Source organism: Asterias rubens, chromosome 1 (genome assembly GCF_902459465.1).
Source record: "Asterias rubens chromosome 1, eAstRub1.3, whole genome shotgun sequence".
Lineage (NCBI taxonomy): Eukaryota > Metazoa > Echinodermata > Asteroidea > Forcipulatida > Asteriidae > Asterias > Asterias rubens.
Genome location: NC_047062.1, coordinates 12975101 through 12988791, shown reverse-complemented (window position 1 = coordinate 12988791; position 13691 = coordinate 12975101). Strand labels below are relative to the sequence as shown.

The 13691-nt window shown below is 37.4% G+C and overlaps 1 protein-coding gene across 1 annotated transcript in view; it reads left to right on the top strand.

The window, feature by feature from the left end:
* Positions 1-856: 856 nt before the first annotated feature.
* LOC117291147 (papilin-like) overlaps positions 857-13691 on the top strand; it is a 66625-nt gene continuing 53790 nt past the window's right edge. The window contains exons 1-2 of the mRNA XM_033772699.1: positions 857-954; positions 5436-5519. Of these exons, the coding sequence (XP_033628590.1) occupies positions 5451-5519 (69 nt within the window). The 5' untranslated portion in view covers positions 857-954; positions 5436-5450. The remainder of the gene's footprint in view (positions 955-5435; positions 5520-13691) is intronic.

The window sequence follows — 13691 nt, the reverse complement described above, 5'->3', positions numbered from 1 at the left end:
TTATCCTTATCATTATCATTATCAGTATCATTATCCTTATCATTATCATTATCCTTATCTTATCATTATCATTATCATTATCATTATCATTATCATTATCATTATCATTATCATTATCATTATCATTATCATTATCATTATCATTATCATTATCATTATCATTATCATTATCATTATCATTATCATTATCATTATCATTATCATTATCATTATCATTATCATTATTATTATTATTATTATTATTATTATTATTATTATTATTATTATTATTATTATTATTATGCACCCCCTGTTGTGCACAACACCCCTATATAAAATTTACCTCTAAATCTTGAAAAGAACAAAGCCTAACATTGTGGTCCAGACAAGTATTACGAACTTAATTATTTACAAAGTATTTTAGCGTATCCGTTTTTTAATTTTTGTGATGTTTATTTCCTGTGAGAAAAACAATCCGTAACATCCGCTTTGATGAACCTATTGCATGTATTGATACATCCATATACAAGTAGTTTGTGATACAATGTATGCAGTTTGTGATACACCGAAAGATCCAGCAAGTGTTACGTCTGCTGATTGGTTATAAAAGTTCAGTGACCAAGAATATTTGCATAGCTCCGCCCAGTTGGCAATCGCTGGTCATCAACAAGTGCGCCCAGTCAACGTAACAGCTGGGTTTTACGTGACCGAGTGACTGACCAACCATCCTCCAGGTACGAGTTATGACGTGTCCTAATTAGCATATCTCATTCATAGAAAACTTGGCAGGTCTGCTGTGCAACGGTGCATGATGGTTTTCATCTAGGTACGAAGCACACGTGCGTACTTTTCAATTCGCCGGCAAATACTCCCCCTGGCTTGTGTGCAAGTGGATGTCATCAGAATTGTGACTTGGGGTTTTTGAGCTGACAAACCTCCACGGATTGTGCTGCTGGTCATCGTCCTTTCGGAAAGGTAACATATCCTTATCTTCTTTTAAACCAACCATAGAACAAACACGAGGACAAGATTGACATGAAATTGTTACTGATAATTTTTGTTCTTGTAAGTTGATTTCAGCCGGTGTCCATTTCTTTATCTGGTTTGTTTATTCCCTTGCTCTGTTCATATACTCTACCGCAGTGCTAGTGCTTATGTTTTACATTGTCGGTCCCTGATCGTGTTGTAGACCGTAGCTCCCCGATATCTCAACGAACTAGAATAAGGTTTACACTGCGAGTTCAATTAATTAGTACGGTCGAATGAGATATTCTTGGCCTGGTGCTTCTTGCTCTGTCCTCATTTCATCTAATTTCTATGATCTATCTATGCCAACGAAATATTCACCGATGGTGGTTGCCAGTCGGGGGTGTGTTTCCGACGTGCATGCATACACACGCCTTGGAAATGGTGTAGAGTGTAACTTAAATTTGGATTAGAGTGAAACTTTACGCTGTCTTTTGTGCACTGCTCTTTGTGACTTATAATTTTTAAATTGGGCCTTTATTAGACCCTTGCTTATTTTTTATTTTACAATTCATGGCCAATTTTATGAGGCCTCATCATGCACCATGCAGACGAGACAGCCCCTTCTTCTGTAAACTACTTCCTAGATTAGAAACTATATTTTAACAAGGCTCACCTGACACTCACAGGGTACTAATTATTTAATTTGAGCTAAAAAAGGACCAGCTATGGAATTTGTTTTGTCTACCTCACTTTGATCCTCTCCCTTTTTTTTTAAAAGCAAAAGTGGGCGTGTACCCCCACGCCCGCCCCCTCTAGATTCACCTCTCTGGCTCCCCCAGCCTCCATGCACAGTTAAACTGTTGGACTAAAATTGTCTGCATTTTATAGGGTAGTCTTTCAACAAGTTTGTTTAATTAGAAGTATTGATAAGTTTTTGTTGTATTCTATTCTAAATCAACTGTAAAAATTTCTTGCGCTTTTTTGGGGAGAAAATTTGTTTTCAAAGTAATGATTTTGTTATAGAGAAAATAGAATTAGCTGTTGCAAACAACTTGCCAACCAAATTAGGACCGAGGTTATTAATGCAAACATTTTGTAATAAATTAAAACTTGATGTAGTTTGGACCTGGTTATTATAGCTACACTTCAATCTGTTCCTTGTTCTATGCTCAGCCAGTCACACTGTTGGTATAAAAGCAACAACAATAGCACACAAATTTGAACGAGTGTGAAACGTGCAAAGATTAAAAACTTGGAGCTAGTTTCTCTGGTGGAAATGTTTAGCCACCCACTGACATGTTCACATGTAGGCTGTTACACAGATGAAACATCTTGTTTTGATTTATAGCCTTCCCTTGGCTAAGCGAGTCTCAAGCGAGCTCAAATGACGGGTTTAAATTCAATGCTCAGGAATGCACAGGGGAATTCAGAATTATTCGTTCCCGAAACTGCTCCTAGTCCTAGTGCCATTGTGGGCGATTATCTGTGGTCCTCAATCTCTAGAGCATAGAGCAATGAACAGTCTTGCTCCGGGCTGTGAGCATTGAGCAAGGAGGAAGAAAACGGTACAAAGTTCGGTATGACCTAAAAATGTAGTACAGTAGAGTAGGAGCACTTTAAAGCTACTGTACTAAAAAACGATCATGTTGAAATGAACTAGCTGTAAGTGTAACCAAACAAGAAACTATGACCAGGGAGGTGCTTTAGGAACCTCCTGCACAATTGACTAGCCATTTGACAGGATCTATTTGTTGAAACTAACTGCATACAATGTTGTATTAACATAAGATATCATTTTGTCCCTCGCCACAACAGATAGTGCAAGTCAATGTTGGGCATAAGCCTTTAGTGCTTCTTCTACTTAAACTCCCCCCCCCCCCAATTGGAAAATGATACAAATGTAAACTATTGACATTTGTAATATCACAATGCTTTATGTGCATTATTGCCACAATTTTCACAGAAGATTTAAGTTCAGCCACGGAAGTTAAACTGGGGAGGATATGGCCTTCACATGCATGCCTCAATGCACATTCACATACATGCCTCAATGCACATATAAAAACATAGGCAATGTCAGCCATGTGCTATGGTCTGAGTGCATGGTGTACCATGATTCCATGGACATTGATTATTCAATGGGTAGCTAGGAGTAATAAACACTAGTTTGAATGTGATGGAACAAACACAATAGATTGTTGTACTCATTCTTCTCTTCTTGGTTGGTTTTAAAAAGACATCCTGTGTCAAATCTGTTGCTCTATGGTCAAATAAACTGAATAAACAAAGCACTGTAAACTTACCAGACAAAACTTAGGGGTGACCCCTTTTTACCATCAGTATTGTCTATACACAGCACTGTAAATTATGTAAGCGTGGGCTTGGATTTCAATAAATTTGTTGTAGACCACAGGGCTTGTTTTCTCACTTTTAAATAAGATTGACTTTAGGCCTATATGCAAATGTTTTACTTTCTTACATAAAGTACTGGGGAAAGGGTCAGAGATTGAGACTTTTTACTTTTTACTAAAATATGTTGATATTTTTATCATAGAATTACTCAACAGAAAAATGCAAAAAAATAAGGAGAAATTACTGAGATTTATGTTTTTCTGGGTTTTTTTTCTGCACACTGATAATTTGATTAAAATATTAATTATTGTGGTCTTTGGACCACCTAATTTGAGACAGGACTGGGTTTTAAAAATGTTGTCACAAATGAACTTATTCTGACCAATTCACTATTGATCAGTAAATATTTTAAAGACAAAGTACAACGCAATTTTTTTTTTCAATTGAAACTTTTTAAAAGATATTACAAATTTAGATAATGTTTACACATTGCATCTTTTGAAATGAAGTAGGCCTATAAGTCTAACTTATCGGCACCTCAGAGTGAGCAATTGCGGTCCCTTCTTCATAGCTCATTTCTTAAATCATATCAAATGATCATTTAATGTTAAACTGCTGATATCATTATACCCACAACACAAGTCAGTTTTGATTCCTTGCGGTTTGACCTGAATGAAACAACTCCCCTCTAGGCTCAACGTGTTAATTCCTCCAATCAGGCAGCCATATGCGAGATCCATTTTACCCAATTTTGCCCAAACCAGTTTCACTCCTGATAGCTAGGTGTCTCCTACACTGGGCCTCTGGTTACAACTTTGGGGTGCCAATTAGAGAGGTAGATTCCCCAGATACACCAGATACTCCATATTATGACTCACACTGTGTCTGCGGTTCTATTGATAAACCCCCCTTTATAGACTGGAACCCTGCAGGGCCTCTATGCAGGGGCTAAGAATTAATCATCTTGTCAAAAAAAGTCTTTTTTTGTCATGGATAAACCAGGTTCCCCCTCTCTCATCTGTCTAGGGGTGATTTTGTTTTTCAATTTCAATCTGTAAGTCGTCTAAGTCTGATTTACCTCATTGAATAAAAAAGGGCCATTTTATAAGTCATACACAATTGACTCCTTGTAACCTAAGATCATCGTTGGTTTTTGTCAAAATTATTAAGAAAAATACAATAAAAGCCACCTGTGGAATTTTGTTGCGAAAATTGTGCGTACAAAACTTGTTCTACTGTGGCAACAAGGCAATGACTAGGGGGCACGGAGGCAATCGCCTTCTTTGCCTCTGTAAAGTATCTATCACTCCGGCCAATGGCCTGATATCTTGTGCTGGAGAATGGATACAAAGTTTGTGTATTCATAGAGAAAGATGTACTTATTGTATCTTAGTTCTCTCAGATAAAAAAAAAGAGTGGGGAGGGGGAAGAATTTCTTCAGTTGCTATTTTCTTGAACAGGCGTACAATAACAATTTGGACACAGGGCACCTTCATCATTTAAAAGGCAGTGGACACTATTTGTAATTACTCAAAATAATGATCAGCATAAAACCTCACTTGGTAATGAGTAAGGGGGAGAGGTTGATAGTATAAAACATTGTGAGAAACGGCTCCCTCTGAAGTGACGTAGTATTTGAGAAAGAAGTAATTTTCCACGAAATTGATTTTGAGACCTCAAGTTTAGAATTTGAGGTCTCGAAATCAAGCATCTGAAAGCACACACCTTCGTGTGACAAGGGTGTTTTTTTCTTTCATAGTTATCTTGCAACTCCAACGACCAATCAAGCTCAAATTTTCACAGGTTTGTTATTTTATGCATATGTTGAGATACAGCAAGTGAGAAGACTGGTCTTTAACAATTACCAATAGTGTCCACTGGCTTTAATGAGAGGTTCTTCTATATGTCTAGCGGAATACAACTAAACCAGGATTGTCAATTATTCAGTATGGTGGACTTGAATGAAAGAACTAATCTGAAAGCAGTAAAACGGTCCATCGGTGCGTTCATTTGTAACAATCGCCAATATTGTGATGGCCAGGGAGGATCGGCTATAAATCGATAGACAAAGTTGAATACTGAATTCCTGTACATTTCACTTGCTATAAAGACCTCCTTGTTTCCTTTGTACACAGATCCTGCAGCCAACCATGTTCTCAACAATAGCCACTCTGCTTGTTACAGCAACACTGTTGTCTGCTTGGACGACGGCTTTACCGGTAATTGATTTCTTATTTTTTCATCCTCTTAAGACTCTCTCTCCTAACTTTCTTTTCTTGGATTGAGAGATAAAGGCTTATTTACTGTTCAAGCTTTTGTGTATTTAAAACTCTGCTTCAAATGTCTACATCAAGTTGGACTGTTTCAGCAATCTCACATGCAATAAATGTTAATTAATGACTTTGTTCTATTATAATTTGTGTTTTTAACCATCATGTACCAACGTGTGTGAGTGGACGCAGCAATTAGGTAAACTTGTCTGTAGAAACTCAAACCAAACAGTGCCCTACCTTCCAAAAGGCTATTGTACTTGCCAGGTCTTATGATAGAATCCAACTAGGCAAACCTCGGAAGGGATTCGAATGCACAACCTTTGCAATTCTGGAGCAGATGTTTTACCACTTCTAACAATAGGCCAAACACTCGGCTTCTTTATATGTACTTGGATAGAAATTATCAAAAAATCTGCGTTTACAAATCCCCCCAAAATTAACCTAATCCACAGAGTTATACACTTTGTCTTTCTTCCCCACTACTTTTAATTTATATAATATCAGTGTACTTTCTCTGCAGTCATATTCCCTGTGTTTATTCATAACAATGTCTATTATTCTAACATTCAATTTAAAAGGGGTCCAGACTATTTTCATAACATTAATGACATACTTGATATAGAGAGGGATAACATTTAAAGTTGCCAATGCCATCTACCTTATGCAGAGTGTCATTGACCCTTGTGGTAGCTTTCTTAATTTGTTGACCTAACAAAGTTGAACAAGGCCTTTAGGCTGAAGTGAGCTTGTTCTGTTTACAATTATCAAACCAGCAGGAACACAGAAGTCCGATGTTTTGGCAGTTTTCTGCTCAAAAGCAATGTACGATGTTGGTGTAATAAAATGATTTGAAGTGATTGAGTTTGGTTTGTAATAGCTACATTAAGGAGCAAGTCTGTTTGCCATTTAGAACACTTGCGTGGTCTGTGCTTCACTCAAATTCTAGTCCATTGATTACAACAACAAGGCGATGATGTTGTGTGAACAGAAAAAATATTGGCAGGAAAAATGTAACTTTATAATATATTTTCTGAGTGATTTTTATAATTTACTGACAAAAACCTAGCATTTATTGTTTAACCACTATTCTATGAGTTTGGTTAAAATAAACATATTGTGTGATTAAAAAAGTTTATAAAAACTTTCACTGTCACAAACCAAACCGCTGTCTTGAAAAAGTGACGTAACTTTTCGAGTTGACCAGAGAAACAGTGGAGCACTCATGATAAACATGATACACACATTTCCTCACAAAACATAAAATATTGTCCAATAAGGGTGATTTTTCAGAAATACATTTATACTGTGTGTGAGATTATTATCAAAATGCACGACACCAATTTTTAGTAAATCGTGAGGCTAACCGGGATTAACTCTTACTTTGGAAACTACTTTGTTAACTTCTGTACACGTTCGTGATATTTCAATTGACACCGAAGATTTGCTTAATTTATACCTTAAACATGTGTGAGAAGAATGCACATTGTACTTCGATCAAAAGACCTTTAAAAAACAAAATATTTTCATACAAGATTTTTCACAAGTTGTACACACTGGATTTGTGTGGTGAAAGGTACTAGGTCAGGTATCAATTTATACACTATGGGTTCAGGTGGCGGGCAGTGGCAGTAAATAGCTATAATAAAGTGGGGTGAAATTTGAAGTAGGCCTACTTGTGTTAAGGAAAGGGTCAATTATTTTGACTTGCTTACACATCATCTTCAATTCAAGCTTGAAATTTGTCACTGATCCCCCTTCACCAGTGCTTCCATTCACCCTCTGATTTTCTTGAAAGATACAAAACTACATTTAAAAATAAAGAATTAGTTCTTTAGAGCTGCAGTCTGTAAAACCAGTTTTATTTGGGGACTTCAACAATCCCAGTCTGGAAACACTACAGTCTGAGGCCCCTATACAACTTGTTGTTGCGTGGGCTGCATTCATATACAAGAAGATCAAGGTGACTTGTTAACCATGCTCAATCTCTCCCCATTGTTGCATGTCCTTCATCCCTGCTTCAAGCAAAGATTGAATGTACACTATTACAATGCAGTAGGTGCTGATCAAAGTCAATAGTAAATAGTTCCATGTAGTCAGAAAGAAGTTTATGGGTGTTACATGCCATAAAACTACATGCATTATTCCTGTTGTTGGGTTTTTAACAATACAAAACATTGGGATGGATGATGGAGTGCGTATCAATAAAATGAGAAGCACTTGTATAGTGTTGTGACAGAGCTTCTAATGGGTGCTTCGATGCCATAAAACTAATTGGCCTATTCTAAAGGACCGAGTTTTGCAAACCACAGTGGACTGCATTTTGAAATTAATGGATTGCTCCTACAGGGGCAAGTTAAACCAGGGGTAGAAATAGGAACTTTTCACCGCTGGCTGCCTGCGTTATACCATGGAGCAACTTAATATAGGCATACATACTGCCTAGAAACTGTGCCTCATATTCCAAATGTTTCTAAGTTCCTGTTAAAACGTTCTACCACTGAAAAGCATCGAAACATCCAGATTGAAGTTCAATTTAAAAAGTAGGAATTTTAAAAGCAGAATCTGTGTTAATCAGAATCGGAAACTGGTTACCCCTATATAAGGCATGCCCATATATCACAGTCACTGCAGTGCATGCCACAAGAGTTTTCAGTCACCCGTTATAATCTACTCAGCAGGCATACACACTGGATGAATAGTATCAATGCAAAGTACTGCCCTGTATTTAGAGACCCTATTCTTTGGTCCTAGTATTAAAAGTATGTCTGGGGATTATGCCTTAGCTTAAAACTAGCTTGCCATTCAATTCACTGGTTGGCAGAGGCTGCAAACAAGTATTTTTAACATAATGCAGTGAATGATTTCCCTTGTTGTATAGCAGAGCAAAATGCTATGCAAAATGTCTCTGTTGCTAGTCAAAAGTCACAATTTGCTACTCAATATTACCATTCAGGGCGCACAATTTTTTTTTTTTCCCAAAATGTTTTGCTATGCAAAAATGCTGGATGAAATCATTCCCTGGATTGCAGATTTATTTTCTATTTAAGTACATAACAGTTAAATTATTATATATTCATAAATACCTAAGACCTTTATCCATTCTGATTGGTCGAGAGGGCATCACGTGGGGGTGTTTGAAAGGATGACATAACACCAGTAAAAAGTGTTGAAACATGGGCGTGACACGCGAGCTTGCACCTGTGCTTATAAGACAATTTCTTCATTCCTATTGGTTGAGAGCAACGGCTGGAACAGTTGTGCAACATCACGCGATACGCGCGACGCGCACAGCAATCTCCTTATAAGGAGGGCCTTACCATTGCATAGCTGGAGGGGTGTTGTGTTGAAAGAAATCATTGAACAATTATAATTTTTGCATTTATTTTACTTTTTGACAAAAAAGTGTTGATATCTTTTATTTATGAATGGGAATCAAAGTGTGTTGAATCGGTTTTCAACTAGTGGTTTAAACCCGCCAAAGCCTGGTTCTTGAGTTTTACCGAGACGAAGTCGAGGTAAATTATCAAAAACCAGGCCTCTTCACCACACATTGATTCCCCTATTGAAAGTCTCATTTGCGATATTTGAAAAAGAAAAAGCTGTCATATATAGCGACTTTATTATTGTTATGTTACATGTACAAAATATACGACGATTTTCTTGATGTTTTCATGTTGAAGGACCATCCACTAAACTTCAAATGAGCTTGTGGGAATTGTTTTATTGGATTGGTAATTGACTTTAAACCAAGCAGGAAGAATTACGGTGTACCAATGCACCCATGTAATCAGCTGCCATTAAAAAAGCACATAGAAATTTTCCAAGCGCTTTTTGTGTGTGCACAAATTGGCAGTGCCTTTTACGAGTCAAGTTTAAATAAACAAGCGGATAAATATTTACTTTGTCAACAGAGGAATTTATTGAACCATTCAATGGAGAAGTCACTGAAATTACTTCTATGTGGATACTCTCATCTGTAAAAAAGGCTTGATCAACAAAGAGGAGTTTTTTGTAACAAGTCTGTGAATGTGGGATGCCCTTTTGCAGACGTATAGTATTATCATTATTCACCGGTCCTAGACTGTCCCTTTGACTTCTTGGGATCTGACGGAACAAAACGTTTAGGTGTAGCACAATTTGTGTATTTTAGGTCAGCTTTGAAGGACATTGACTGTCGTTATTTCTACAATTGTGCAACAATACATATAAAGGCTTGGCTGAAAATTCTCAAACGAAGCTGAATAAGAGCGACTGGGACTCCATTGCCCTGCATGGCCTTGTCCAAAGTGCCCCTTTTCAAAGTGTTACTGCAAACAAACTTTATAAATTGCAAATGTTCTTTTCTGAGAGAATAAAATGACAGCCCTGCATAGACTTGTAGGCCCCAGATTCTCGGCGAAAGCGCCACCATCACACTTTTGGTAACTTCTGAGATATCAGCTAATTGGAGATTAAAGCAGACGCAATTTTGTGTGATTTTTTTTATTCTTAAAAAATTTCCACTTTTTCCACTGCTAAAAAACATTGGTACTAAGCCTACATCTGAAACATATACATTGTAACAAATCAAATAAAACAAAACTGGAAAAGTCTAAAATGAAAAAAATTATTGCTTCCTTGACTTGGAACATCCAGTGTGGATATTTGTTGGTTGTGCCTGACGGCTACTTGTTGTGGTCCAGCAGCTCTATGAAAGTGTGCCCTGAACCATGGAGGATCTAATTTATTCCTCCATGCCTGAACTTACCTGGACCTCTTTTGTAATTTTAAAAGGAATCTTTTAGGAACCTTTTTGATAAATTTCTGGAACCTATCTAGAGTAATCACAATGGAGTGTGGTTATAGTCTGTCAATAACTGCTTGCCCTCCCTCCACTTTACAGGTCTGCAATATCAACTCCTTTTTAATGCTATTGAGTCTTTATTGACACTTTGACCTTCTTGACCTCTCAACAGAACCCACTTAAACTAGAGGGGTGCTATTTACGCAAAAACAGAGCTCTCTAAAGGCAAACATGAAGTAACAACTGGCTATTGTCAGGTTCTAGACTCTGTTTCAAGTGTGTGTGTTCTCCATCATGGTGCACTAATAGCTCCAGGGAGACCCTAGGTGGTCCTGAATGAGCCAATCTCGGGAGTCAAAGTAAAAAGCCAGCCGCCGACTTGATTTGTCTTTCCTTGTTCCAAAATGTGACTTTTTGTTGTTGGAGAAGTGTTTACAGGTGGGGAGGAGCCGGAAGTGATCTTTTAAAAATAGCTGTGGTTTTGTTGCAAAAGTTGTAAACATGGCTGTGTTCAGACATGAAGCAGACTGTCTGTTTTGTGGTGACAATGTTTGTTGTTGACAGTTTGTTGTGAAGTTATTGGTGTCTGAGAGATGGTTTCTTGTCTTGTGTATGCAGGTGATACTTCAGTTGACTTCATTGTTTGCCTTTGTTGATTCACCTGTACGCTTAAAAGAAAGTCACTTTCTATTATTGAAAATTAACTAGTACCTTTTGATGTTTTTAAATGGTTTCACCTAGAGTTTTACCCAGAACAGATTCAACCTTTTCATATTTAAAATGAACTACAGATAAAATTTGTTGAAAGTTCAACATATGCATACAGTGAAAAATCTGTGAAAATTTGGACTTGATTGGTCATCCAAGTTGCAAAAGAACAACTATATAGAAACACCCTTGTTGCACAAATTGGTGCGCTTTCAGATGCCTTAGAAAAGGCTTCAGGCCTGAAGTCATTTTATATTTGAGTGAGAAATACCTCTTCCTGAAAAACTGCGTTACTTCAGAGGGAGCCGTTTCTCACAACGTTTTACTATCAACAGCTCTCCATTGCTCGTTACCAAGTAAAATGTTATGCTAACAGTTATTTGAGTAAATACCAAACGTGTCCAGTGCCTTTTTAAGTCTGGGATGAAGCAGGTAAACCCTCTGACCTTGTGGGTCAACTGATCACCCAGCACTTGTGGGGATTCTCTTTATATGATGACTCAGACTGGATTAGTGTGTGGTGTGGCTCACAAGAGACAAATTATTTTGAGGATTTCATCTTCAGGCTGACTCATCATCGGCATCTTATTGTGAGACTTCTGACATAACATCCGGTGAGGACCGCGTGCGACCACACTGTAGAGGAGTCTAGTTATTGTTAAGACCCCTCTAGTTTTGTTCACGTTTGACTCATATTGATTCTAGCAGTACAAACAATTGTAAAGCCATATATAGGATTGTAGGGAAGGATTTTAATTTGCGGGATATTGTGAGATTTGAACATTAGACAGGATGATTATTCCTTTCCAACCTTCCATTGATTTGGCCATCTACTCTTATTATTTGTAAAATTAACAAACGAACTTTGGTTGGTTGAATAGAGATTATGCAAGCATTGTTTTTGTTTTTTTAGACGATGAATTTCAGTCCTCTGTGTTCTAGAAATCTGACATCCTGATAATTTGAAGCAGGTAGGCCTACTGTGTGTGTTTCATGAATGGTAGAGCGGGTCAAGCTGAACTGCTTCGCATAGTGGTTGGTTCTTTTTAAACCAAGTGAGCTTCAGAAGACCTTAATGTGTAACTTTTTGCAGTATTTTTTTTTTCAACGATTTTCACTTTCAGTGGTGTTGATCGGTAACAAAATTAAGTTAAAGTTTGAGTCAAGATGTGATGCTGTGCTTTATTCCAGTTGAAAGTCCATGTTCTTGGTATTGATAATAATTTTTAATGCTTATAATACTGTGTTGATAAATGCTGATAATAAATGCAGAACAGACTCAAATAATATTGCTAATCATTTTACATTTTGGAAAGACTTTCTGGAGATGACAGAGAGTAATTAATTGATAATCTCATCTACAGTATCTGCTTTTGCAGGATTGTTACAGCCTTTAATAATATAATAATAATAACACAGCATTTACACTACTGGATCTCATCTGGAAAGGGTGCCGCTTTTGTTGTTTATAGAGCTGGATGCTTACAAGCATGATAACAAAATAATTCCAGGAATAAGGTTTTTCACCAAAATACCATGTCATATTTTCCATCTGTGACAAACTGAGTCGTATCCTGCTTATTTTTGCCTAGCAGAAAATGCAATACTTTCTGCAAAAGTAGCTCTGTGAAAGAAGGCCATGGAATCAACACTCTAGTAATAATAATAGATGCTTAGCATGCCATGGTAAGCCTAAAACCGTCCAGCCAAACAAACCTGTTTGATTTGAATCCTGAAATGAACTGGGCATTCAAACAGGATATTTTTCAGGGATGAAGAAGAAGAATAATACGAAGAAGAATACGAAGAAGAATATGATGAAGAAATAAACATTAAACCAATCCTTTGATCCATTAAAGTAAAATATTGCAGCCTTCCAACAATGGCTTCAGTATCTCAGACCCAGCAGACTTATACTTTCTTAAAGGTGACATATGACCACACAAGGGGCTTGACGCACACAATGAATACCACTGTCACTTTAAAGGCTATAAGCAGATTACATAACCCCCACTCAATGGTGTATCCAATCCATAAAAAAGACCCCTCACTGGCCTTTTGTGATGCTGAGGAATTACCTGCTTAGGAAAATCTTTTGATAAGTGAAAAGGATGTTGGGGATAGATTGGGGGGGGGGGGGGGGGTGTTTGAAGGGTTTACTTTAAGATTATCATTGAGAGATCTGCTCTCACCTTTTGAGTTGCCAAAGTAAATCCACCTATATTATTTCTAGATGGCTTACCTTTGGAGGATTCTGGAGGTGGAAGTGGTACTCCATTCATGCTGATGAACTTTGGATGAACCCTAATTTTTGTCTTGAGAACATTATTGTAATCAAAAATATTCACACTAGATTTATTCAAATGTAATTTCCATTCATAAATACCTCAGACAGTTTCGCTATTCCTATTGGTGGAGAGCGCGTCACTAGGGGGTGTTTAAACCTTTGATAATGACCAGTGTATATAACCGGTTGTGAGCGGATACTCCGCGCTAGTCTTGATGCAAGACGTTTCTTGTTTTGAGCAATGCAGGCGCTGTCGGTGAGTTGGCCGTGCTGTGTGTGAAAGGAAAACCAGAACGTGTTGCACCAAGACTATACGCGCATGCGCACGAACGGAACCGGA